We start from the raw sequence: 27,474 nt of genomic DNA on the forward strand, positions 1-27,474 counted from the left end.
GAAAGGGAGATGGGGCTGTTAGGTGCAACATCCTCAGGCCATACAACCTGCAGTGAGGTGAACTCTTTTTTTGCCAGGCGCTCTCTGTGCAACTCCAAAAGAAGACATCAGTCAAGCAGAGTTTTCTTTCTAGGTCATGAGTTGAAACTGGTCTCCGGGCAGCTAACAGGAGCAAAAGTAACTGGGGCCTCTGGTGGAGGAACTGCAGCAGGCCAACTGCTTGGCTTTGCCATCTTAGAACTGGAAGAAGGGGGCGGAGGTCGTCTGGGGCTTTTGTGTACAGTGGGCCGGCCCGCGAAGCTCGCACTCTATTAAGGCGACCAGAAGTGTGGTAGAGAAAAGCTCAGGGGCTATCGCTGGGCGCTTGGGCAGCAGGCAGAAATCGAACCGGCAGTACGTGCCCGGGCCGGCCCACACGTGCGCATTCTCCGAGTCAGCCCGAAGGTACGTAAACTCGCTGCGGAGGTGGAAGGCAGGGAGGCGAAGCCCAGCTCTGTGCATTCCCTCCCATCTTCCCTCCCTCGCGCCAGCCAGCCAGCCAGCCAGCCAGCCAGCCAGCCAGCCAGCCGCTGCGCCCGCCGCACGCACCCGGAGAGAGCCGAGGAGCACGCAAGGTGCGTGCTCGCGCCCGCGTCCCTTCAGAGCAAGCCCCCTCAGCCCAGCCGGTGACGCGGCCGGACGGTGATGTGCGCGCGGCCCCTACCCCTCCCCGGGAGCGCCCTCCCTTCGCCACGCGCCCCTCCTCCCCTCCCCTCCCCCTTCCCGCGGGGCGCCCCACGGCCTGCGAACTGCTGAAGCGCTGCCGTCTGCCCAGACGACGCTGCGCTCCCTGGGGCGTGCTCCTACCTGCCAGGCGCGGCCTCCTGCTGTCTCCCCGGCCGCGCGGCCCCTCCTCCAGGCCGCAGCACGCCGTGCCAACCCCGTGGCCACCGCTGCCCCCGCCGGAACCGAGGCAAGTTTACAAACACCAACCCGGGACCCGTTTCCCCGGAAGCACTTCTCCTTCCCCCCTCGTCCTCTCCCCCCTGAGCAGCATTATCCACTTCCGGGCTCGCGACCCTGGACGGGCGGGGGCAGACAGAAAGGGGGTGAGGCTGAGGGCTCACCGAGGGAGTGCAGCTGGCGAGTGGGCGGTGCCGGCGCGCGGAAGGACGGGAAGAGGGAGGATCGGAGGTACGGCGCTTGCGCCGTTGTAGGGGCGCGCCCCGGCGGCCATGTTGATTCAGGGAAGGAACGAGGGCCCTGAAGTGTTGGTACGCTGAGTGTTAGTTGAGCGGTTTTGCCAGGTGAGCTGCTTAGGACTCCTTGAAGAACCGCCATCACTCTCCCTTCCTCCCAGATGTTCTCCCTGTCGCTTCTGAGCCTGGAGCCCCAAATAAAGCCAGAATACTTCGTACCAGGCTTTTTCATGTAATTCGGTCGAGGTCATCTTTACCCGACCTTTCCATCAGGCCCAGATCTGCAGATTCTGAGGGCCGCCGCGTCAGCTGGGAGGGGAGTTAACTTTTTTTGCACGCTCCTGCCGAGTACACTCGACTCCAATCTGAGAACGGATGCCCTGGCATGGTCTGCGCACCCCGAAGCCTCTGATTTCCCTATATCGCTTCCGCCTTTATTCCAGACCGTCCACAATCTAACATTGCCCTCCTCGCCTGGAAAAAGCCATAGGACTCCCCTCAGTAGGAGAATGTAATCTCTTTGGAGACTTAGCGATGCAGGGTGCCCGTGGGACCGGCTACATTAGGAAAACTTGAGACTTTCTTTAAATTCTATTCCCAACTTTAGGGAGGGGTTCTGCTAAAGATGGGCTATGCATTTAGTGCACTTGATGGAAGGAAATGTCGATTCTATTTAGGTGTGTCAGATTGTGAGTTTAGGAGAATTAACAGAGATGCCAAAAGAAAAAAAATATTTATGAAAGAAGAATTGCCAGCTACCTTTTGTACACAGATTTAATTTCCCTGAGCGCTCCATTTTTTGAGTTTTTGACAGCAAATCCTTGTGCTCTTAGGATCATCATAGAACAGATAAAATGGAGCGAGATCATCAGAAATAAATCTTTAATTTAAAAAAATTAGCTCATGCTTATTTTAATAAGTCCACATGGCACAAAAGAATTAAAAGGCATGGGCTTCCCTGGTGGTGCAGTGGTTGAGAGTCCGCCTGCCGATGCAGGGGACGCGGGTTCGTGCCCCGGTCCGGGAAGATCCCACATGCCGGCGGAGCGGCTGGGCCCGTGAGCCATGGCCGCTGAGCCTGCGCGTCCGGAGCCTGTGCTCCGCAACGGGAGAGGCCACAGCAGTGAGAGGCCCGCGCACCACCCCCCCCCACAAAAAAAAAAAGAATTAAAAGGCAAAAAATATTTTGCCATTTACTATTCCATGCTCCTGAAGGTAGTCACTTTTACAAGTTTGGTGTATATACATCCAAGCTTTTTTCTATGTTCATAAATTTGTTATTTCATCCAAAACATATTTTTGAGCACCTACAATGGACCACACAAGTGTATTTTAGACATTTTCTAAGTCATTTCACATTTTAAAAATTGTTGCATAGTATTCCAACTATTTTAATTTGTCTAGACCCATCCTGATGAACATTTAGGTTACTTATAGCTTTTTTGTATAAGTATAGTTTCTTTTTGTTTTTCTAGATAGATTCGTAGGTAGGATATGTGCATTTTAAATTTTAATAGATTCTGTGAAATTGAATTTCAGAAGTTTGTAACAATTTACACACTCAGAGCCACGTGTGAATGTCCCCATTTCCTACAACCTTGGCAATACTGGATGCTATGAATTTTTGTACAGTTGCCAACTTGATAGGTGAAAAATAGTAATTTCATTATTTTAAGTTGCATGTCGTTAATAGTGAAGTTGAGCATCTCTTGTTGCTTTTTTTTTTTTTTTTGCAATACGCGGGCCTCTCACTGTTGTGGCCTCTCCCGTTGCGGAGCACAGGCTCCGGACGCGCAGGCTCAGCGGCCATGGCTCACGGGCCCAGCCGCTCCGCCGGCATGTGGGATCTTCCCGGACCGGGGCATGAACCCGTGTCCCCTGCATCGGCAGGCGGACTCTCAACCACTGCGCCACCAGGGAAGCCCCTCTTGTTGCTTTTTGACCATTTTAATTGTTTTCGTAAACTGCCTGTTCACATCTTTTGCCTGTTAAGGAAAAAAAGGTCATTTGTCTATTTCGTATTGATTGGTAGTAATCTCTATGTTATATTAACTTTTCATTTGTCATATGCTTTTAAAATATTTTCTCTTAGTTTTTCATTTATCTTTGAACTTTTCTTAGAGTGAAAGTTATGCTTTATGGGAAAATATTTGAAACATTCCTATGAAAATAGGAGCAAAACAAGAATGTTTACAATCAAAACTAATATTCTATTAAAGCTACTGGCCACTCAAAAGTCATTATTATTTTCATATTTTTATACTCATTATTTTCACCTGATATATCCATCCACAAAGAGAATCAGTTGACAAGATACTAAAACCAGTGAGTTCAGCAGCATCGCCAGATATACGATTAACAAACAAAAATTATATAAAGATATGAGAACAATAATCAACCATAAAAATGTCATAGAAGGTTCTCATTCACAATAAAAATATTACATTATAGACGTAAATTTAACAGGAAATTGCAAATTATGCATTAAGAAAATCAGATTATTTTAGTGGAAGAAAAAAAGGTCTGATTATTATTTTTGGCTGCACCACGCGGCTTGCGGGATCTTAGTTCCCCGACCGGGGATCGAACCTGGGCCAAGGCAGTGAAAGCACTGAGTCCTAACCACTGGACTGCCAGAGAATTCCCAAAAGGCTTGATTAGATGGAGAGTTTTACCATGTCCGTGAATAGGAAGACTTAATATTGCAGAGACACAGTTTTTACTTTAGGTTAAATTCTTATTAAAACAGGACTTTGCATGGAACTTAAGCTGACTTTTAAATCTGCATGGAAAGGAAAAATTGCAAGGAAAACAAAAACCGTTTTTGGAAAGCAATGAGTAGGTAAAATAATGGTGGGGGAGGGGAAATAAAGCCATAAATCATCTTTAACCACTTTATTTATTTAAAAAATATTTATTTATGTAGCTGCATTGGGTCATAGTTGTGGCACGTGGGATCTTCGTTGCCACGTGCGGGATCTTTAGTTGTGGCATGCGAGATCTAGTTCCCTGACCAGGGATTGAACCCCAGCCCGCTGCATTGGGAGCGCAGAGTCTTAGCCACTGGAGCACCAGGGAAGTCCCTAACCACTTTAATGGTGTCTTTCTTTACACAGAATTTTAAAAGTTTTATGTAGTCAGATCTGCCTGTGGCTTTTGGGTTTTTGTGATATGCTACCTCAAGATTATAGAAATATTTCCCTGTCCTTCCTTCTGGTATTTTTTTTTTGGGGTTTTTTTTTTTTTTTTTGCGGTATGCGAGCCTCTCCTGTTGCGGAGCACAGGCTCCGGACGTGCAGGCTCAGGGGCCATGGCTCACGGGCCCAGCTGCTCCGCGGCATGTGGGATCTTCCCGGACCGGGGCACGAACCCGTGTCCCATGCATCGGCAGGCGGACTCTCAACCACTGCGCCACCAGGGAAGCCCTCCTTCTGGTATTTTTATGGTTGTATGTTTTCAGTTTTATGTCTTTATCTCAGCTGCAGTTTATTTTCTTTAATTTTTATTTTCTTTATTTATTTTTAAATTAATTAATTTTTGGCTGGGTTGGGTCTTCGTTGCTGTGTGCGGGCTTTCTCTAGTTGTGGTCAGTGGGGGCTGTTCTTTGTTGTGGTACGCAGGCTTCTCATTGCGATGGCTTCTCTTGTTGTGGAGCACGGGCTCTAGGAGTGCGGGCTTCAGTAGTTGCAGCATGTGGGCTTAGTAGTTGTGGCTCGTGGGCTGTAGAGCGCAGGCTCAGTAGTTGTGGCGCACGGGCTTAGTTGCACCGCGGCATGTGGGATCTTCCCGGACCAGGGCTCGAACCCGTGTTCCCTGCATTGGCAGGCGGATTCTTAACCACCGCACCATCAGGGAAGTCCCTGCAGTTTATTTGTGTGTGTGTGTGGTGAGTAGTGCCAGACTTAAAAGGGACCAATAATGTAATGGGAGAGGTACTAGCCTAGATGCCAGAAAATCAGTGATCTAGGCTTCCTCCCATGTCACCTTTGTAATTTTGGACAAATTAATCTCACTTTTTTTTTTGTCTCAAGAGCCCTTGACTCGAAAATGAGGGTGAATAAATACTTTTTCAGGCAAATTTCTAGCAGTACTGTGAGGCTCAAATGAGATCATAGGTGAGAAGGCTTTACGAAGAAAAAAAACCCCTTTGCAAATCTTCTAAGTTATCTTTAATACTGATTTTTGGTTTATGCATATCAATGTAAGTGTAGTGCAGCATCATTTTTCAGTACCTGGAAATAGTTTATTCAAGTTTGTGGAAGACTTTGGGGGAAGGGAGAGGAGAGTGGGAAAGATGAAAACTAACATTTTTCTGAATGCCTATTTCATATTTGGTGCTTTACTTAAGGAAAGATAAGACTTAGACCTCTCTTCCCAGGAGTTTACAGTCTAGAAGAGGGGAAAACACTGTACACATAAGAATTGGAGCCACTGTTAACGTGGGTGTTGAGTCGGTGGGGTTTGTTAATAGGTAGACAGCTAGGTCAGTGTTTTCACTTTCTCACAATAAGCCTGGCTGAAAGTGCTTTAAGAAGCAACTGCCCTAATCCCTTTGCCCTCAGGCAGGCCTCCTCCTGGGCGACCTTCCCCACCTTCTCTGGTACACTGTCCCCTCAGGCCCACCCCATCTCTTTTTCAGGTAGTATTGTAATGATTACCGATTAGTCTTTTCCTGTACCAGATCTCTATTGCCTTAAGGACAGCCGGAATGTTTTCTCTTTGAAGGTTGCCCTGGGCCAATTGAGCAGAGTTAACCAGCCCTCCCTTTCTTTAGTGAGGAGCAAGCCTTTATTTTATGTGCTGGCTTCCCTCCTGGCCTGTTAGCTGGAGCAAACAAGGCAGACACAACACCTGGGGCAGTGCCAGGCATTAGATAGTCAGTGTTTGTTGAACTACCTGAACTCATTCCTCTCTCTGAGAGCCAGTTAGGCTGCATAGTAGAAATGAGCAGTATGTGGCTACCTTTGTCACCTGGTAGACCTTTTAGATGAGAGTTGATTGAGGAGAGTTGGGAAACCACGTGGTGTAATGGGGTCATTCCTTGAGCCTGGCAATTTGTTTTTTTTTTTTTTTTTTACATCTTTATTGGAGTATAATTGCTTTACAATGGTGTGTTAGTTTCTGCTTTATAACAAAGTGAATCAGTTATACATATACATATGTTCCCATATCTCTTCCCTCTTGCGTCTCCCTCTCTCCCACCCTCCCTATCCCACCCCTCCAGGCGGTCACAAAGCACCGAGCTGATCTCCCTGTGCTATGTGGCTGCTTCCCACTAGCTATCTATTTTACGTTTGGTAGTGTATATATGTCCATGCCTCTCTCTCTTTGTCACAGCTTACCCTTCCCCCTCCCCATATCCTCAAGTCCATTCTCTAGTAGGTCTGTGTCTTTATTCCTGTCTTACCCCTAGGTTTTTCATGACATTTTTTAAAAAATTCCATATATATGTGTTAGCATACGGTATTTGTCTTCCTCTTTCTGACTTACTTCGCTCTGTATGACAGACTCTAGGTCTATCCACCTCATTACAGGTAGCTCAATTTCGTTTCTTTTTATGAGCCTGGCAATTTGTATAGTTTGGAATTCTTGTTGCCCCTTCATTCCTCCTTAATCTTTTACGTTGCTTAAAAATAATATTTATTTTAATTACATAAGTCAATGGAATTATCATATAAAATTATAAAAATATAGAAGTGTGTAAATAAGAAAATGAAAATCATCTATAATCCCGATACTGAGAAATAACCGCAGTTAGTATTTTGAAGACTTTTCCCATCTTTTCCAGTTTTTAAAAAAAGTGCATGGGGAGTGACTGCTAACAGTTATGGGGTTTCTTTTTGGGATGATGAAAATGTTCTGGACAGTGTGATCGATGCACAACTTTGTGAATATACTAAAAACCACTGAATTGTACACTTTAAAAGGGTGAGTTTTGTGGTTTGTGAATCGTATCTCAATAAAGCTGTTTTTTGTTTCTTTCTTTTAATGCTTGTAAGGGTTAAGAATCCACCTGCCAATGCAGGAGACACGGGTTCGAGCCCTGGTCTGGGAAGATCTCACGTGCCGCGGAGCAATAAGTCCATGCGCCACAACTACTGAGCCTGTGCTCTAGAGTCTGCATGCCACAACTACTGAGCATGCGTGCCTAGAGCCCATGCTCCGCAACAAGAGAAGCCACAGCAATGAGAAGCCCGCACACTGCAATGAAGAGTAGCCCCCGCTCCCCGCAAGTAGAGAAAGCCCGCACACAGCAGCAAAGACCCAATGCAGCCAAAAATAAGATAAATAAAATAAATAAATTTAAAATGCTTGTAGGTACATACACACAGTATTGTTTTCTGAACTGAAAGTGCATATACAGTGCTTCTTTGCTGCTAAATGATTTAGCACGTTTCCTAAGAATAAGAACATTCTTTTACATAACTACGATGCAATGATCAAGTTCAGGAAATGGAGCACTGATAGAAGAATTCTAATAGTTATGAGGTCTTTCATTGTCAGATTCCACCAGTTCTTCCAGTAACTTTCTTCACAGCAGGTTTTTTTCTTCCTTATCCAGGAGCCTATTTAAGATCACATATTCCTTTTGGTTGTAATGTCTCTAGTTTCCTTCAATCTGGAACAGTTCCTCAATCTTTCTTTGATTTTCATGATATTGACAGTTTTGAAGATTACAGGCTACATTGTTTTGTAGGATGATCGTCAATTTAGAAACATCTGTTTCCTCATGTTTAAATTCAGGTTGTGCGTTTTTGCCATTTTTCCATACCTCACGTCGGAAGGCCCACGATGTCCATCCAACCCATTACTGGTGATGTTAGCCTTGATCACTTGGGTAAGGTGGTGTCCACCAGATTTCTCCACTGTAAAGTTACCACTTCCCTTTAAAGTGCTTTTAAGGAAAAGAATTTTACAGCATAACACAGAAGAAAAAGCTTTATCCAGGTTTTAGTGTTCTGATTTTTTTTTTTTTTTTTGTGCTGTACGCGGGCCTCTCACTGTTGTGGCCTCTCCCGTTGCGGAGCACAGGCTCCGGACGTGCAGGCTCAGCGGCCATGGCTCACGGGCCCAGACTCTCCGCGGCATGTGGGATCTTCCCGGACCGGGGCATGAACCCGTGTCCCCTGCATCGGCAGGCGGACTCTCAACCACTGTGCCACCAGGGAAGCCCCTCTGCTGATGGTTTTGTGTTTTTTTTTCTGCTGATGTTTTGAATGAGAAATAAAGATATAACATTTGAAGACTAAATAAAAAGGAAAAAAATCAGCCAAGGATGAGGAGGCAGGAGCTCAGTTAGAATCTAGGTTTCAGAAGATGGTACCATTCACTTAACCAGGGAACTCAAGAAAAAGAGCCTCAAGAAAAAGGCTCATAATGAGTCCACTTTTGGACCTGTTGAGTGTGAAGTCCTGTGAGACTTCCAAATTAGGCAGGTGACATCATGGATCTTGGCTGGGGAGAGATGTCTGGGATGGAGGAGTCACCAGCATGTAGCCCTGGAAACAGAGTAGATTGTCCAGGGAGAGGTGCAGAACACAGATGAAAGAGGCCATGGGATAGAACCCTGAGGGAGGGCCAGAAGAAGGTGAAAAGGCAAAGGGAACTAAGAAATGGTCAGGGGTAGTCATATGGAAGCCAGTGAAAGAAAATGTTTCAAGATGGGATGGCAAACTATGTCTGTTGGCTCCAGAGGGGTCAAGTAGGATAAAGATGATATGTGTCCATTGGATTTGGAGGCAGGGATGTTCTTGGTGGCATTGAAGGTGTAAGCTACATGGTGGTGGGCTCAGGAAAGTGTGAGAGGAGAGGAAATGAAGATGGAGTGGAGACAACTCTTTTAAGAAGGTTGGCTGAGAAGAGGAGGTGGCTGGAGTGGGAATGTGTTGTGAGAGGTTTAGACAATTTAAAATGCTGTGAGAGGGCTTCCCTGGTGGCGCAGTGGTTGAGAGTCCACCTGCCGATGCAGGGGACACGGGTTCGTGCACCGGTCCAGGGGGATCCCACATGCCGCGGAGCGGCTGGGCCCGTGAGCCATGGCCGCTGAGCCTGCGCGTCAGGAGTCTGTGCTCCGCAACGGGAGAGGCCACAACAGTGAGAGGCCCGCGTACCGCAAAAAAAATAATAAAATAAAAAATAAAATGCTGTGAGAAAGAGGTAGTGGGAAGAAGAGTTGGAGAAATGGGGGGCGGGGGTAATCAAGAGGGTATCCCTGAAGGAGAAGGAGAGGAACCCCTTAGACCAATGGGTCCAACTCAGATGTCTACAGGGCCAGGCAGGTAAAGCAGATGAGTGAGGTGGACTAGTGTGGACTGAGGTGAAACAGAATGCAAAATTCTAAGGGCCTGTGGCCAGTCCTCTTCTGAGGATTGTCATCCAATCATCATCCATTGTCATGCACTTTACAGTGCCCCCTTGTGGGAGGAATATACATCCTCACCCCACTGCCCCAGGGCTTGCTTTGGTCAACTGGATCTGACCAGATATTCCATGCTAGGTCTGAGCAGAAGTTTTAGGAGCTGGTGCATGGTTTTCTCTTCTGTGAGAACATTGTGTCCCAAGTAGGGGCTATTCCTTCAGCCTGGGTCTTGGAATAAAGGCATATGAATCAGAGCTATAGCCAACCCTACCACCAATATAAACCTTGAAAGAGCAATAAATCTCTGTTGTAAGGCAGTGGTCCCCCCTGCCCCCCAACCGTGCACGGCTTGCAGGATCTTAGTTCCCCAACCAGAGATCGAACCCTTGCCCCCTGCGGTGTAAGCACGGAGTCTTAACCACTGGACCACCAGGGAAGTCCCAAGACGGTGGGGTTTTGAAGTCATTAGTTACCACAGCAAAACTGACTAATACTGGAGTTCAACCAAAATAAAGCTATACTAAGATATTTTTTACTCCTCGAATTAAAAAGATTCAGAAGTTTGACAGCATGCTCTGTTACTGAGGCTGAGAACACAGATGCTTTCATACATTGGTGTCACCTCTATGGATGTTGGCAATCCTTATCAAAGTTACAAATGCAGATGGCTGTAATCAGAAAGACAGACAATAACAAGTCTGTCAAGGATGTGGAGAAATGGGAACCCTCATGGGAATGTAAAATAGTGTAGTCACTTTGGAAAGCAGTTCGGCAGTTCCTCAAAGAGTTAAATGTGGGACTTCCCTGGTGGTGCAGTGGTTAAGACTCCTCGCTCCCAATGCAGGGGGCCTGGGTTCGATCCCTGGTCAGGGAACTAGATCCCACATACATGCCGCAACTAAGAGTTCGCATGCCACAACTAAGGAGGCCTCCTGCTGCAACTAAGGAGTCTGTGAGCTGCTACTAAGGCCTGGCGCAACAACAACAAAAAGTCAAACGTAAAGTTACTTTATGAGCTAGCAATTCCACTACCAGGTATGTACCCAAGAGAATTGAAAACATGTCCACACAAAAAATTGTATATTAATGTTCATAGCAGCATTATTCACAATAGCTTAATTGTGGAAGCAACCTAAATGTCCATCAATTGATGGATACTTGAAATGTGGTATATCCATACAATGGAATATTATCTGATCATAAAAGGGAATGCAGTTCTGATACATGCTACAACATGGATGAACCTTGAAAACATTATGCTAAGTAAAAGAAGCCAGTCACAGAAGATAACATACTGTTTGTTTCCATTTATGTGAAAGTGTCCAGAATAGGCAGATCTTTAGAGGCAGAAAAAAGATGAGTGGTTGTCAGTGGTGGGGGGAGGGGAGAATGGGGAGTTCCTTTTTGTGAGGATGAGAACGTTCTGGAATTAGTGATGATGGTGGCACAATTTTGTTACTACATGAACAACCACTGAATTGTACAATTTATTTATTTTTTATTTAAAATTTTTTTGGTACTCCAGGTGGGACTGAATTGTACAATTTAAAACGATATGTTTTAGAGTATGTAAGTTATCTCAATAAAGCTGTTATATTAAAAAATAAGAATGAGGAAGTTCTATACGTTCTATATGATCACTCATATACTGTTAACTGAAAAAAAGCAAGGTGCACAACAGGGATTATATGCTTTTATGTGAAAAAGGAGAAAATAATATATATTTACATTTGTTAGTATTTGCATTAAAAACTCTGAAAGATTATCTGAGACACTAATAAAAATAGTTACCTGGAATGGGGCATATGGAATGGGGTAGAAATTAGACTTTTCACTATTAATATTTTCATATATTTTGGTTTTGAACTACCTGAATATGTTGCTTAATCAAAAATCTAAAAATTGAAAAGAAAACCCAATGAATGCACAACTATAACAATAATAAAGGGGGAACTCCAACTACAGGGTTGTTGCTCCTTAAAATTCAGGCCCAGTGTTGCTAGATCTTCTGATTTTTTTCACAAGAAGCTGGAAGTTTCGGCATTGACAATTGTTTTTTAAAGTTTTAAAATGTACTATGCAAGCCAAACAAAACCATGTCTATGGGTAGCAGTTGGCCCTCCGTCTTCCAGTTTGTGACCTGTGCTTTAGACTGTGAACCTCAGGAGGGCAGGGCTGTGGTCTTTTGCTCTCCATTGTGACCTCTAGTGGTCACCAAAGTGCTTGGCACATATATACCAGATAATGAATAAATACTGAAGTAAGGCAGAGAGGGATCCAGAGTGCAGGTGACAAAAAGTTGAGTGAGTTTGGATGGTTTTTATTTTCTATAAGAAATTTGAAATGAGAGGGAAACAGGGAGAAGGTTGATAGGTCAATAATTTGAGAGGTGTGGGAAATTTTTGAAATAATTTTTCCAGAGAGTTGGAGATAGAGCCGACAATAGAAGCATAGTAATGTTGCCAGGCAGTGTTGTGTGTCCAGTTGAGAGAGTCATTGCTGCTTTTTGCCTCTGAAGATGGTTACTACCTTCATCACAGTCCTGGGAATTCCCTTCACCTCTCTCCTGTGTTGGGCGAAATATGATGTGGTCTGATTCTCTGTCCTTTGTCTGTGATCTGGTTTGGGTTTTGTCTCTGGAAGTCTTTGGATCCTCCATTGTTCTGAAACAATATTATCATCTGTCTTCCTGTTGGTCATTCAGTGGATCCATTTGATCTATCCTGTTCTATAAAGCTTTTTTTTTTTTTTATTTCTTTCCACCTTTTTCCTCTTCTCTTTCTGAAACTTCTATTAGTTGACTCTTGGGCCTTTTGGATCGATCTTCTATAGTTCTTTTATGTTTTGTTGCCCATCTCTTTATATTTTTCTTTCTGTGTGATTTTCTTTTTTCTTTTTTTTTTTTTTTTTTGCGGTACGCGGGCCTCTCACTGCCGTGCCGCTCCGCGGTACGTGGGATCCTCCCAGACTGGGGCACGAACCTGCATCAACCACATCAGCAGGTGGACTCCCAACCATTGCGCCACCAGGGAAGCCCCTGTGTGATTTTCTTGACTGCCATTTCAGTTGTCATATGTTTAAAACCCTAGAGCTTCTCATTGTTCTCTGAGTGTTCCTTTTTGAGAGCAAACCCCCCCTTTTTTTTTTGTTATGAGTGCAGCATCTTCCTGAATTTTTGAAGCTTTCTTCTGCTCCTTGCATTTCTCCTCTTTTACCAAATACCTTTTTTCAGTGTGTCTGTTTTCACCTCTGTGGTTCACACTAGGGGCTTTCCTCAGGTGTCGGGTAGTCCCTGGCTGTCTGTCTGCTCACATTGAAGAGTGAGGCGCTAAGGCATATTGGAAGGCCCAAGTGCATAGAAAGGATGTATTTATTGACTTGTGGGCATCACTGACTAGGTGATTGGGCGAGGACTGAAATAAGTGTCAGGTCTTTTCTCTAGGGCTATTGAGGTCAGTTTCTTCAGAGAGGAATCCTCCAGTCTCCTGACCCTGGAAGGTTTACCCCAGGCCACTGGTTCTGAACACTGATCGGGAGAAAGGACTTGACTGGATACCTCCCGCTAATCCTCTTGTATTCAGTACAGTGCCTCCTCCTCAACTTCTGCTGTGCTTGGCATCCCTAAGTCCCAGCTGCTCCATTTCAGTTTCTCTAGAAAACAGACTTCCTGCTTCTTTGGAATTAGGTGGAGGAGAGGGGAGTTGCCTCGCTGAATGGGCAGGGGGAGAAGAGTGAGGGCCTAAATGTTCCTTGTATAAATTTTCATCTAATTTCCACGTTTTTAGCTGTGCTTCTTCCTCCTGGCTTCCCAGGTAGCTACTGTTGTAAATTCCTGAGCCTTTCTGGGCTTCTGCCCTAAGAAGAAGCTTATATCCTGTTGGCATAACCCTCTGCAGACAGAGTGGCTTTAACTTTTTGCATTTGCTGAACCAGTTACCACTTCTCATCTGCTTTCTATCTTCTACAGTTATTCACATCTCTCACCTCTTGTCTCCCATCTGCTTTCTTCTTCTTTTTTTTTTTTTTTTTTTTTTTTTTTGCAGTACGCGGGCCTCTCACTGTTGTGGCCTCTCCCGTTGCGGAGCACAGGCTCCGGACGCGCAGGCTCAGTGGCCGTGGCTCTCGGGCCCAGCCGCTCTGCGGCATGTGGGATCTTCCCGGACCAGGGCACGAACCCGTGTCCCCTGCATCGGCAGGTGGACTCTCAACCACTGAGGCACCAGGGAAGCCCTGCTTTATTCTTCTGAATTTAAAATTCCACTGATATAATTTAGTGGGGTTTCAGGAAGGAGTATTGGTAAACATATGCATTTAATCTGGTGTGTTTTATTGGAATGAGCACAGAGACCATGAATTTATAGCAAAACCAATTTGAATGGTTAGGTGGTTTTCACTAGCAGAATTCAGCAGTCCTGGTGGATTTGGTAAGAGAAGGACTGGCCAGTTGGATTGGGGTTTTGCCAGGTGGATTTGGTGGAAGGACATTAGGGCCAGGGAGTTGAGGATTTTGGACAAAGAGTGGTTGAAACAACAGACCGTACAATCTAGGTTGTGTAAGTGAAGGAAAGAAAGATACAAGGGAGTTGATGGCTGGAGGAGTTTATGAACTAAAGATCCCATGAAGTAAGAAAAACTTGTCAATTTTTTTTTTGAATTTTTGAATTTTATTTTATGTATTTTTTTATATAGCAGGTTCTTATTAGTTGTCTATTTTATACATATTAGTGTATATATGTCAATCCCAATCTCCCAGTTCATCCCACCATCCACCCCTGCCACTTTCCTCCCTTGCTGTCCATACAAAACTTGTCAATTTTTAAACAAACCCTACTTGGTCCTTCCAGCATCTTCTCAGCCAGGGACGAAAGTGGTATTCCTAAGTTTATTTATGTTTCTTTGCTTTATTATTCTATCTTGGGGGTTAATGTCCTTCTTGCTTTGTAAAAGGAAAACTCTCTCAGGTCCCCAGACAGGATTCTGTGTGGGGCGTGAGGGTAGGGATGCCTCACCTCCTTGTTTACCCTGGAGGAAACTGGGGGTGTTCAGAGCCCTTGCCTCCACCTTTCTTTCTTTTTTTTTTCTTTGCGGTACACGGGCCTCTCACTGTTGTGGCCTCTCCCGTTGTGGAGCACAGGCTCCGGATGCGCAGGTTCAGCGGCCATGGCTCACGGGCCCAGCCGCGCCGTGGCATGTGGGACCTTCCTGGACCGGGGCACGAACCCGTGTCCCCTGTATCAGCAGGCGGACTCTCAACCACTGCGCCACCAGGGAAGCCCTTTTTTTTTTTTAATTTATTAAATTTATTTATTTTTGGCTGCACTGGGTCTTTGTTGCTATGCGCAGGCTTTGTCTAGTTGCGGTGAGCGGGGCTACTCTTCGTTGTGGTGCGCGGGCTTCTCATTGCAGTGGCTTCTCTTGTTGCAGAGCACGGGCTCTAGGCACGCGGTCTTCAGTAGTTGTGGCACGCAGGCTCGGTAGTTGTGGCTCGCGGGCTTAGTTGCTCCATGGCATGTGGAGCCCCAGACCAGGGCTCGAACCCGTGTTCCCTGCATTGGCAGGCAGATTCATAACCACTGCGCCACCAGGGAAGTCCCCACCTTTCATTTCTGAGTGGTGACTTTGGTGGAATGGATACAGAAGGGACCGGGTGGACAGAGCCAAGTCTTCCCTGCAGACCTCTTTTCAGAGCTTTGGGAAAAGCCTTCCTCCAGCCTGGGGTCTCTCTTTCTTCACCAGTCGTTCCCTCCTTGCAGCCTGTTTTCCACTCCCCTGGCCTGCTTGCCCTATCTAACAGCCTGAGCTGATGAACACCCACAGATACCTTGGAGGTTCTCTCTTTAAATCCCTTATTTTACAGAAACTGAGGCCCTGAGGTGTACTCACTCCTGGCCCAGAAGCCTTTGTGCCAAAGCAAGCTCAGAGGCTGAGGGAGGCCCGCATGAGGCGGTGGAGCCTGATGTTTAGGCGGGGTCTTCAGAGCTCCACACACCCTTGTCCAGACCCAGCTCAGCCACATACTGGCTGCATGACCTGGACACGTTACATACGTAGTGTCTCTGAAATCTGTTTCCTCATCTTTAAATGTGTGTCATAAACTTAACTTCAGTCGTTGTGAAGATGAGAATAATGCATGTTAAGTACAGAATGAGGCGTGTGGTAGGTACTTCCATGGTGCCTATTTTTATTAGCGTCTCTCCTTCTAGCCTTTCCACCTAAAACGCCCCACTGCTGCCACCTGTCAGGGGAGCCAGAGTGAGCACCGATGAAGGATTGAGTCTTATTCTCAAGGCTGAGTCAGTTCCCCTAGTTTCCCAAAACCCAATCTACTGAGGAGAAGTTTAAGGATAGGACCACTGGGGTCCCTTGGACCTGTGTTTTCAACTAGCTTGGGGTCCAGTGGCTGCTGACAGTGGATTATACCAGAGGAAGATTCCTTCCGTTCCATGTTTCCTGGATCCTCTTACCCCCACATTTGGCGGGTTCCCCAGGCCTTGGTGTTTGCCCCTCTCTCCCTGGCCATCTCTGTGAGCATTCTCTCCCCTGGGGAATGGAGCCCATCACAAGGCTTCAGCTGTGCCCCACCTCTCGAGTCTGCTTCTCATTCCTGCATCTCAGCAGAGCTCTGGACCTGACTTCCTCCCATATGCGTATTTGTAGCCCTGGACATCTCCACTTAGATGAGTATTTCCAAGAAATAACAATCTACTTTCCATCCAGCCTCCACTTTCTGCATCCCTATTTCTTTTATGGGCACCATTATTTTTCCAGTCACCCAGGGTTGAAACCCCAGGGTCGTCCTTGACCCTTCCTTCCCCTCCAATGTAGATTCCGTAAGTGTTGAATTGAGTATAATCCAGCAAGTGGTTAAGCCTGCATATTCCCCTACCTGTCCTTCCCCAGCGACACCACCCTTATTCACGTGTGGCTCACCTCTTTCCTGGTTTACAGCAATGGCCTGTTCATTCTTCTGCATCCATCTGCTATACACTGGTCTTCTGAGAGCATTGTTTTCATCACATTAATCCTTGCCACAGAATCTTTCAGTGGCTTTCCATTTTCTGCAGGATAAAATCTAGATTCTTGGCCTGGCTGGCACTCAAGGCTGTCCATAATCTCTCCTGCAGCTCTGCCCACCCTGCCTCTGCTCCCGTGTCGTCCTTGCAGACCTTCTCTCCAGCCGGCCAGGCACCTTCGCTGACCTGAGAATCAGCCATACTCATTCCTGATGTAAGCTCATGGCATTCCCCCCTGTCCCTGAATGCCTCTCTTCCTCCCTTTCTCCAGTCCTGTTTCTCCTGCCTGCTTTCAAGTTGCAGCCCCAGTCCCACTGCAGATCCTTCTCAGGCTTCAGCCTTCATCCATCTCTTCTCCTGAATAGCACTTGGGATCAGCATCTCGCCAGCGCCCTGGGCTGTAACTGTTGCACGTGCATCAGTATCCCCCCTCCCCACCCACCAACCCCAGCACCCTGGTGTGAACACAGTTGGTGCTCACTTCAAACAGCCACTCCCGGGCTTCCCTGGTGGCGCAGTGGTTGAGAGTCCGCCTGCCGATGCAGGGGACACGGGTTCGTGCCCCGGTCCGGGAAGATCCCACATGCCGCGGAGAGGCTGGGCCCGTGAGCCATGGCCGCTGAGCCTGCGCGTCCGGAGCCTGTGCTCTGCAGCGGGAGAGGCCACAACAGTGAGAGGCCCTCGTACTGCAAAAAAACAAAACAAAAAGAAAAACAAACAGCCACTCCCTGTTTCTTGAGCACTCTCAACCTGCAAGGCACAGGATTATACTTAACGGTCTGCCTCCTCAGTGTGGCCTCCTTTTCTTCCTGCTCTTCAGAGAAGAGGGCTTTAGAAATCAGGACAGTTCTGAGAAGACTCTGGGGGTTGGGATGCAAAGAGATCGGCCTCTCAGGCCTGCCTAAACCATTACTCTGTTCTTCTCCAGTCTAAGTGAAGGTGGCATGTGTTTTTGCCTTACATCTCATCTCCCCGCTTCTTCATGTCAGCTAATGGTTATTCAGGAAACTTATCTCAACCTGCTGGCCCAAATCTTCAGGGCATGGGTCATGAGAATGATGTCATGGCCATGTGACTGCTGCCTATACCTTGCTCCCTCTGCTGCCCTAGTCCTAACACTCTAAAAAGCCAGTTGTGTCCCCTGCTTCCAGCTCACCTGGACGAAGGCCTGAGCAGAAAGGTAAGCTTCTCACCTGTGCCTTTGGTGAGCAGTGGCCACTGGTTTCTACCTGCTCAGCACTTCTTTCCCACCTGTTTCTGCTGGCTCTCTCCCTGGGCGCTCTCACTTGCCTTATCTGTACAGTGAAGCCTGGGGCTAGGCCTTAGGCCCATTACGGAGTTGAAGTTCTTGCTGGTTGGGTCCAGGTGGGGTCCCCAGACTGAGTAGGGAATAACTCCTGCTCTGCTCACAGATTTCCTCCTGATGGCTGACTCTCAACCACTCCTCTCCCTTGATGGGGACGCCGTGGCTGCAGACGCCTTGCTCCGGGACGTGTTTGGGATTGTGGTGGATGAGGTCATTCGGAAAGGGACCAGTGCCTCCGAGAAGGTGGGTCTTTTCTCCCCCCTCCTCCTGCCCGTCAAACCTGGCTGAGAACTTTCCTCCTCTGTGCAGGCTTCTCCCCAGAATTCATCACTCTCGCTGCGTGCCTCAGGGATTACATACTGGGCCAGACTGTGTTTATTTACCCTTGTTCATGTGTTGCTTGGAAAATATTCCTAATTTGCTGTAAGTGCAGCTTGGTGGTGTCTTCTGTCTGCTGAGATGTGGTTTGGGCAGCCAGTCAGCGGGGTGCCTCAGCGCCCCCAGAATCTCCCGCTTCTCCTCCTAGGTCTGCGAGTGGAGGGAGCCAGAGGAGCTGAAGCAGCTTCTGGATCTGGAGCTGCGGAATGAGGGGGAGTCACAGGAGCAGATCCTGGAGCGCTGCCGGGTTGTGATCCGCTACAGTGTGAAGACCTGTAGGTCCTGGGTCCTGCGGGGAGGCGCGTCTAGAATTTGTACCCAGCTCCACACTGAGCCCTCGTCCCCCTTCTCCAGGTCACCCTCGTTTCTTCAACCAGCTCTTCTCAGGGTTGGACCCTCATGCCCTGGCTGGACGCATTGTCACTGAGAGCCTCAACACCAGCCAGTGAGCCATCCCTGGGCCCCCTTGCACCTCCCCGAAAGGATTTGGGTTTGTGGGAGATACACTCGGTGGGTAGGAGAGGAGAATGGTGCTTGCCCCCCTGTCTTTTCTGGGAATCTCTGCTGGCAGAGTCTTTCCCCTCGTACCCTTTGGGCTTCCTTTCTCAAGCTTTCTCATGCCTCCCAGCTCCAGTTTTTTCTCATCTTTTCCTCCCTTGTTCTTTTTCACCAACTCAGTCCTCTCTTTGGACCCTCTCTCACTCACTCTGTCCACCTCCTCTCTCCAACTCCTCGCAGAGTCTCTCCCTGTCTCTTTCCCATTCTCATCATTCCCTCTCCTGGCAGGTACACATATGAGATCGCCCCCGTGTTTGTCCTCATGGAAGAAGAGGTGTTGAAGAAACTCCGGGCCCTGGTGGGCTGGAGCTCTGGGGACGGCGTCTTCTGCCCTGGTATGTAAACAGGAGGGGGGCCTTTCTTTGGCCTTTTCAAGGGTTCCTCCTTCCCCACTGTTCTCTTGCTGTAAGCTGGCAGGGAGGGGTGATTCTTCTTTGTTTCTTCTCCAGCTGGGCTCCGGCCAAACCAGAGAGAAGCTGCCCAGTCCCCCGTATCCTCATGTTTGCCAAATAATACATGGCATCAGTGCCTGCTGTCCTGGCGGGGGGGTGGGGTGGGGTGGGGTGGGGTGGGGTGGTGGATCCTGGGATCAGCCCCGGATAAGGAGGGGGAGTCGGGATCTGCAGATCCCGCTGTCTGGGTTACCAGCGTGCCATTTGTCGAGCCCTCAGAACTCGTGGCCTGGTAGCCAATCACTTGTGCTTCTTTGATCAGTTATTCTGGGTGGAGAGGTCAAGAGAGCCAAGCTCCAGTTTTGACCCACTGCCCCTCCCTCTTGCCACCACCCCTTCCCTGTGACAGGTGGCTCCATCTCCAACATGTATGCTGTGAACCTGGCCCGCTATCAGCGCTACCCGGATTGCAAACAGAGGGGCCTCAGGGCACTGCCGCCCCTGGCCCTTTTCACATCAGAGGAGGTGGGAAGAGGCACAGGCCTACCCTGGGCTCCCCGATTCTAATCTCCAGCCAGCTGAGTCCGAGACCTGTGAGATCCTCTGCCTGCTCAGACCCATCTCTTCCGAGACCAGCCTGCCCCCAGGCGGATGTGCTTCCTTCCAACCAAGGGGGCTGTGTAAACACTCCCCGTTCACCTTGCCTTCTGTGTGGGGGTAGCAGAGGGGCATCCAGTGCAGTGTACACAGTCCACACCCTTTCTGCTAAGAGTATGGGCCATGGGCCAGCAGCATCAGTATCACCTGGGAGCTTGTTAGAAATGCAGAATCTCGGGCCCCAGCCCAGACCTACTGAAGATGAATCTGCATTTTAACCAGACACACTGGTGATTTGTAGGCCCATGAGTATTTCAGAAGCCCTGGCCTACAGGGTCTCATCTGTTTGACCAGTCTCTCTCCTCCCCACCCTCTCTGCCCTCTGCCTTCCTCCACAGTGTCATTACTCTGTCAAGAAAGGAGCTGCTTTTCTGGGACTTGGCACCGACAGCGTCCGAATGGTCAAGGCAGATGAGAGGTGAAGGTCCTTCTGTCTGCATGTCTCAGACCCAGCCTGGCGCCGTGTGCCTTCTCATTGCCAGGGGCTCTGGCCTCTGGCGCACACCCCGGCGGACTTCTCTCCCTGCGCTGTTCCCACCGAATTGCCTCTGCTGTCTACCAGTGCCTGCTAGAGTCTCCGCCCTGTCCCCTGAGATCTGTTTACCCCTCTTAGGGAAAAATCAACACTGTGGCCTCTGCATTGCTAACTGCACATTACCCTGCTCTCGAGTTCTGCTGCCCAGCCTAGAGAACCTATTACTCCCCTACCCACTAAGTTTTCTTTTCCAGAGGGAAAATGATCCCTGAGGATCTGGAGAGGCAGATCGGTCTGGCTGAGGCCGAGGTGAGTGAGTGAGGGGTGCTGAGGCAGTGGAACAGGACCCTTCTGTTCCTTTCTTGGAGGGTTCTTTGGCCTGTGCCTACTCAAGGCTCCCCTCATCCCTCCCCTTGATCTCTGTGCCCGTTTCCCTGGTGGGCTGAAGGGATGCCTGGGGAGCAAGGGCACTGTAGTCCTGCTGAGACCCATGGGCAGTATCGGGTCGCAGGGCAGGGGTAGGACTGAGTCACTCAGTGGAGTCCCAAGGGGCACCGCAGGGAGGATGTTGGGGACCTGAGGTGTAGCCCAGAAGGTTTCTGTGAGCTGGCAGGGTCTGTGCAGGAGGTTCAGGAAGATGTGCGGGCCAGTGGTGAGCAATGCAGACTTGGAGCAATGGGAGATGTGGAGACCCCTGCACGCCCCTCCGCACTAGGGGACATGGGAGCTGCTGCAGCCGTCTTGGAGGGCGTTTCAGCACTATCTATACCATTTTTATTTACTTATTTATTTATTTACAAATATTTATTTATTTATTTGGCTGCTGCGGGTCTTAGTTGTGGCATGCAGGATCTTTTAGTTGTGGCGTGTGAACTCTTTTTTTTAAAAAATAAATTTATTTATGTATTTTTGGCTGCATTGGGTCTTCGTTGCTGCGTGCGGGCTTTTCTCTAGTTGCTTTGAGAGGGGGCTACTTTTCTTTGAGGTGTGCGGGCTTCTCATTGTGGTGGCTTCTCTCGTTGTGGAGCACAGGCTCTAGGCGCGCGGTCTTCACTAGTTGTGGCATGGGGTTCCCCCTCGCGGGCTCTAGAGCGCAGGCTCAGTAGTTGTGGCGCATGGGCTTAGTTGCTCCACGGCATGTGGAATCTTCCCGGACCGGGGCTCGAACCCATGTCCCCCGCATTAGCGGGCAGATTCTTAACCACTGTGCCACCAGGGAAGTCCCATGTGAACTCTTAGTTGTGGCATGTGGGATCTAGTTCCCTGACCAGAGATCAAACCCGAGCCCCCTGCATTGGGAGCACGGAGTCTTAGCCACTGGACCACCAGAGAAGTCCTATACCATTTTAAATGTATCTATCCACTGACTCTGTCTCCTGCTGCTAGGATTAGTGTATAAATCATCATCACAAGTGCTTAGCATTGTGTGCACTGGAGCGAAGTGTAAAATTAAAAAAAAAAATTTAAATATCCATCAATAGATAAATTATGATGTATCTGTGTCAGTTTCTTCCTTTGTAAAATGAGCATAATATAGAACTTATAGGGTTGTTGTAAGGCTTAAATAAATTATGTGTAAAGCACTTAGAACAGTGAAGCAGTATATAAATATTAGCTACCATTGTTGTTATTGTTGGAGTAGTATGCAGCCATTTAAAAGAATAAGATGGGAATATATATGTTAACATGAAAATACCTCAACTATGTATTTAAGTATAAATTTAAAAAATATGTATATATCTCCACATGCAAATGGTTGCAGCATCGGTTTTTGAGAAGACTGTTCTTTCCCCAGTGAATTGTCTTGGCATCCTTGTTAAAATCCATTGAGTGTAAGCATGAGGATTTATTTCTGGACTCTCGGTCTATTCCATTGATCTGCATGTCTATCCTATAGACCACATTGTCTTCATATAGCTTTGTAGTAAATTTTGAAATCAGATGTGTGAGTCCTCCAACTTTGTTCTTTTTCAGGATGGTTTTGGCTTTCTGGGTCCCTTAAATTTCCATTTGAATTTTAGGATCAGCTTGTCAATTTCTGCAGAGAAGCCAACTGGGATTTTGATAGGGATGTGTTCAATCTGTAGATCCATGAACATGGAATGCCTCCATTTATTTAGGTCTTCTTTGATTTCTTTCAACAGTGCTTTGTAGTTTTCGGAGTGTATGTTTCGCACTTCTTTTGTTGAATTTATTCCTAAGTATTTTATTGTTTTTTGATGTTCTTATAAATGAAATTGTTTTCTTAATTCCATTTTTGGATTGTTCACTGCTAATGTGTAGAAATACAACTGATTTTTGAATATTGATCTTGTACCCTGCGAACTTGCTGAACTCATTTATTAATTCTAATAGTTTTTTTTTAGTGGATTCCTTAGGATTTACTCGGTATAATATAATGTTATCTGTAAATACAGATAATTTTGCTCTTTTCCTTTCCAATCTGGATGGCTCTTATTTTTTTTTACCTAATTGCCCTGCTAGAACCTCAGCACAATGTTGAATAGAAATGAGGAGCGTGAACATCCATGTCTTGTTCCTGATCTTAGGGGGAAGGCTTTCAGTCTTTCGCCATTGAGTATGATGTTAGCTGTGGGTGTTTTTGTAGTTGCCCTTTATCAGGTTAAGGAAGTTCCCTTCAAATCCTAGTTTTTTGAGTGTTTATATCATGAAGGAGTGTTGGATTTTGTCAACTGTTTTTCTGTGTCTACTGAGATGATCAATAAACCACATTGAGATGTGGGTTTTTTTCGTTCATTCTATTGATAGGATGTATTACATTAATTGATTTTGGGATGTTAAACCAAGCTTGCACTCTTAGGACAAATCCCCCTTTGTCATGGCGTATCATTATTTTTATATGTTGCGGATTTTATTTTGCTAGTGTTTTGTAGATTTTTATGTCTATATTTAGAAGAGATATATTCTGTAGTTTTCTTGTGATATTTTGTCTGGTTTTGGTATCGGTATAATCACTTCATAGGATGAATTCAGAAGTGTTCCCTCCTCTTCTTTTTTTTTTTTTTTGGAAGCTGATGAAGAGCTGGTATCAATTCTTTTTTTTTTTAATTCATTAATTTTAAATTTGTTTATTTTTGGCTGCGTTGGGTCTTCGTTGCTGCCCGCGGGCTTTCTCTAGCTGCGGCAAGCAGGGTCTGCTCTTCACTGCAGTGCAGGCTTCTCATTGCGGTGGCTTCTCTTCTTGCGGAGCACGGGCTCTAGGCACGCGGGTTTCAGTAGTTGTGGCTCGCGGGCTCTAGAGTGCAAGCTCAGTAGTTGTGGCACACAGGCTTAGTTGCTCCGCGGCATGTGGGATCTTCCCAGACCAGGGCTCGAACCCATGTCCCCTGCATTGGCAGGCGGACTCTTAACCACTGCGCCACCAGGGAAGCCCTAGCTGGTATCAGTTCTTTTTTTAATGTTTTGTACAACTCATCAGTGAAGCCATCTGGGCCTGCGCTTTTCTTTGTTGTAGTATTTTGAATACTAATTCAAGTTCCTCATAAACTTTTGTACTATTAGGATATTTAAAATAGCATTTTGATCTTCCAGTAAGACATTCAACTTTGTTGAAAGAGTATGAACTTTGGAAATAGACCATCAGACAGACCTAGGTTTGAACTCCATCTCTGGGTTTCAGCTTGGGGGCAGGTTTCTTAACTCCTCTGAATCTCAGTGTCCTCACTTGCAAATTAAAGGGGACAGTAACACGTCGTAAGGTTGCAAGGGCCCAGGTCAGGCATGTGAAGAATTTATAGAGCTGGATCTCAGCACCAGGCTCTGGGTAGCTCTTGAGATGACTTCACAGCCTCTTTCTCCCTCTGCATTTTTGCCACAGGGTGCTGTGCCATTCCTGGTCAGTGTCACCTCTGGCACTACCGTGCTGGGGGCCTTTGACCCTCTGGAGGCAGTTGCAGACGTGAGCCAGCGTCATGGACTATGGCTGCACGTGGACGTGAGTGGTACTCAGGCCTGAGGATGGGGTGGGCTGAACTGAGGCCAAGGCCAAAGCCCACATTGTTCCTTTTGCTCCACAGGCCGCCTGGGGAGGGAGTGTCCTGCTGTCACAGACACATAGACATCTCCTGAATGGGATCCAGAGGTGCATACAGCCCCCTATGCCCTGAATCTCACCCTTCAAATCCTTGATCCAGAGAGTAGTCTTGGACCAGGGAGCTCAGATGGGGGTAGGGGAAGGAGGCTGGTAGGAGGGAGATTGGAGAGATGGTTGATTGGGGCTGGGAGGTCAGACGTCAGACCTGGAAATTCTTCTGCTGGGCCGGGGTTAGACCGAAGCCCCTCTTACTGGAGATCTGGAAAGGTTGGGGCTCTGGTTGGGCAGCTTGAGGGGGAGCCAGCTGACCCTGCTTTGCTGTGCCCACCCCAGGGCTGACTCCGTGGCCTGGAATCCCCACAAGCTCCTCTCCGCAGGCCTGCAGTGCTCAGCTCTTCTTCTCCGGGACACCTCGGTGGGTCTGCCCCTCCCCCGCCCTGGCGCCACCTCCCACCCTGGACCTTTGTCTTCTTTTCTATCCCACCTGAGAGGAGCTCCTGGCCTTACCACGTTCTCCTTGCCATGCCATCTGAAGCTGAATATCTGTGACCACCCTAATCCCCTGTAGTGGGCTCCCTCACTCCCCTGTCTTCGTGCAAAGGAAAAAGTTCCCGGCTTAAGTCGTAATCGGAGGGATCCTGGGTCATTTGGGAAGAACTCTGAGTGTTGGAAGAAAACCCAGAGAGAGGGTTTCAGTCAGCTGGCAGCCGTCCCATCAGTGCCGCCTGGTTCCAGGGAAAGAAGCATGTGGACTGAGCTAAGAAATGGCCCAGTGCAGCTCTGGAGGAAACCTCGGCGGGGAGGGTGGGTCTGACTGTCTCCTCACCCTCCACAGAACCTGCTCAAGCGCTGCCACGGGTCCCAGGCCAGCTACCTGTTCCAGCAGGACAAGTTCTACGATGTGGCTCTGGACACTGGAGACAAGGTGGTGCAGTGTGGCCGCCGCGTGGACTGTCTGAAGCTGTGGCTCATGTGGAAGGCACAGGGCGGGCAGGGGCTGGAGCGGCGTGTGGACCAGGCCTTTGCCCTTGCCCGGTAGGAGTGGGGGCAGTCCCGTTTCCCCTCTCTGGGCTCCAGCCCTGCACCCCTTTCCTGCTCTTAGTGTCTCTTGACTCACTCTCTGGGTTGCTTTTGTTTCTGTATCTCTGCCTTTCCTCCTCCACCCATGATGTCTCACTCTGTGTTCACAGGTACCTGGTGGAGGAATTGAAGAAGCGGGAAACTTTTGAGTTGGTCATGGAGGTACGACCGACCTTGTGCTCTTTTTCATCCCCCGTCCCCCCCACCGTTCCCCTCTCACTGCCCCTCTTCCCCAGCAGAGCCCTGGTTGGGGAAGAGGGGCAGTGAGAGGGGAACGGTCCCCCTTCCTCAGCTCACACCTTCCTCTTCCTCATTCCTCCCAGCCTGAATTTGTCAACGTGTGTTTCTGGTTCGTGCCCCCCAGTCTGCGGGAGAAGAAGGGGAGTCCGGATTACGGTGAAAGGCTGGCTACGGTAGGCAGCCTCCTCCCTGCTCTGGTTAACCCATTAGGGAACCGATGCAGCTGGTGTGTTTCCGCCCCCTGCTGGCTGTAAGTGGCATGGCAGTTCCCTTGGCTAGTTCCTTTGCTCCTGAGGTGGGGACCGTGAACTGGAAGACGACACCCACTTGTCCTCATTTCTGTGAGGCTGGGAATGGGGGATAAGGTATGCTTCTGGAAAGTAAGAAGAAGACGGAGAGGGGCATTACAAGAAAAGTCACCAGTGTGAAGTACATAGATCCATGGTGTGGGGCATTCTGCTGGGAGCTCAGGCTCAGGACAGAGATGTGAGGCAGAAAGATCTTGGAGTTTTGCTCACTAATGCTGGGGACAGAGCAACCCTGTCAGGCCAGGAGGTATGTCCTGGTCGCTAAGGATAGATCGGTACTAGGTGCTGCAGATGATACGAAACATCAAAAATGTTATAGGAATTCAGAGAGGGGAGAAGAAGGTGTCGAGGATGATGAAGGCTTGAAGTTAGACTGAAAAAGCAGTGTTGAGATTCAGTGAAAAGTCAGGATTTAGCAGAAAATGGCCCATGTGGTAACGTGGAGAATGGTGAGACATGAAAGAATGCAGGAGGTAGAGAAGGTCCAGTGGGCTGGATGTGATGGCAAGGGTAAACTGGGGCCACGTCAGGATCCGAGCCACGAGTTGCTGTCTCTGGAAGGTGTCTGGGTGGAGGGAGGTGCAAGTTGGGGAGCCCAGCCCCTCACCTGACCCCAGGCTGCAGCTGGAAGGTTGCTCCACTCCTCCCACAGGTGGCCCCAATCCTCAAGGAGCGCATGGTGAGGAAGGGCTCCATGATGATTGGCTACCAGCCCCATGGTACCCGGGGCAACTTCTTCCGCGTGGTCGTGGCCAACCCTGCGCTGACGCGGGCGGATATGGACTTCCTGCTGAATGAACTGGAACGGCTGGGCCAGGACCTCTGAGCCGCTCCTTCTCTGCTGGCCTGGACCCCTCCCCCAACCCTTACCATCTCCCTGTATCCCCTCCCCGTGTTCTCAAGAACAACCTCTCCAGGAAACAAAGCTGTCTTAATTTTTATGTGCTTTGACCCACTAACTCTCCTTTAAGTATTTGATATTAAGAGAATGTTTAAATAAATGATAGTATATCCATATGATGGAATATTACTCTGCCATTAAAATTATGTTTACAAAGAGGATTTTTATAGATAAGAGAAAAATAATTTTAATATAATGTTATGTGAAAAAGCTGGATATAAGACTTTATATATGGTAATATCTGAGCTGCATTCAAAAATACATAGGAAAAGACTGATGAGATGTAATATGCCAAAATGTTAATAGTTTTCTCTGGGATGGGATTACAGGTAATTTGAAAATTAACTTCTTTATACCTTTTGTGCGCCCCTTTTATGATATAAGGAGTATCTATTGCTTTTTATTTTATAAATTTATTTTTGGCTGCGTTGGGTCTTTGTTGCTGTGCGCGGGCTTTCTCTAGTTGCAGGGAGCGGGGGCCCCTCTTTGTTACGGTGCGTGGGCTTCTCATTGCGGTGGCTTCTCTTGTTGCGGAGCACGGGCTCTAGGCGTGCGGGCTTCACTAGTTGTGGCAT

The 27,474-nt window shown here is 47.9% G+C and overlaps 1 protein-coding gene across 1 annotated transcript; it reads left to right on the plus strand.

The window, feature by feature from the left end:
- The first annotated feature begins 518 nt into the window (after positions 1-518).
- Positions 519-27,058, plus strand: CSAD (cysteine sulfinic acid decarboxylase). The gene is made up of 15 exons (XM_060166106.1): positions 519-952; positions 17,963-18,099; positions 18,383-18,509; positions 18,589-18,679; positions 19,021-19,127; positions 19,594-19,709; positions 20,180-20,259; positions 20,571-20,625; positions 24,155-24,271; positions 24,354-24,418; positions 24,704-24,785; positions 25,206-25,405; positions 25,561-25,612; positions 25,774-25,863; positions 26,651-27,058. Exons 2-15 carry the CDS (start codon positions 17,974-17,976, stop codon positions 26,822-26,824), a joined length of 1,482 nt encoding a protein of 493 aa, XP_060022089.1. The 5' UTR covers positions 519-952; positions 17,963-17,973; the 3' UTR covers positions 26,825-27,058.
- The last annotated feature ends 416 nt before the right edge of the window (positions 27,059-27,474 follow it).

The sequence above is a fragment of the Lagenorhynchus albirostris genome, chromosome 11, assembly GCF_949774975.1.
Source record: "Lagenorhynchus albirostris chromosome 11, mLagAlb1.1, whole genome shotgun sequence".
Taxonomy (NCBI): Eukaryota; Metazoa; Chordata; class Mammalia; order Artiodactyla; family Delphinidae; genus Lagenorhynchus; species Lagenorhynchus albirostris.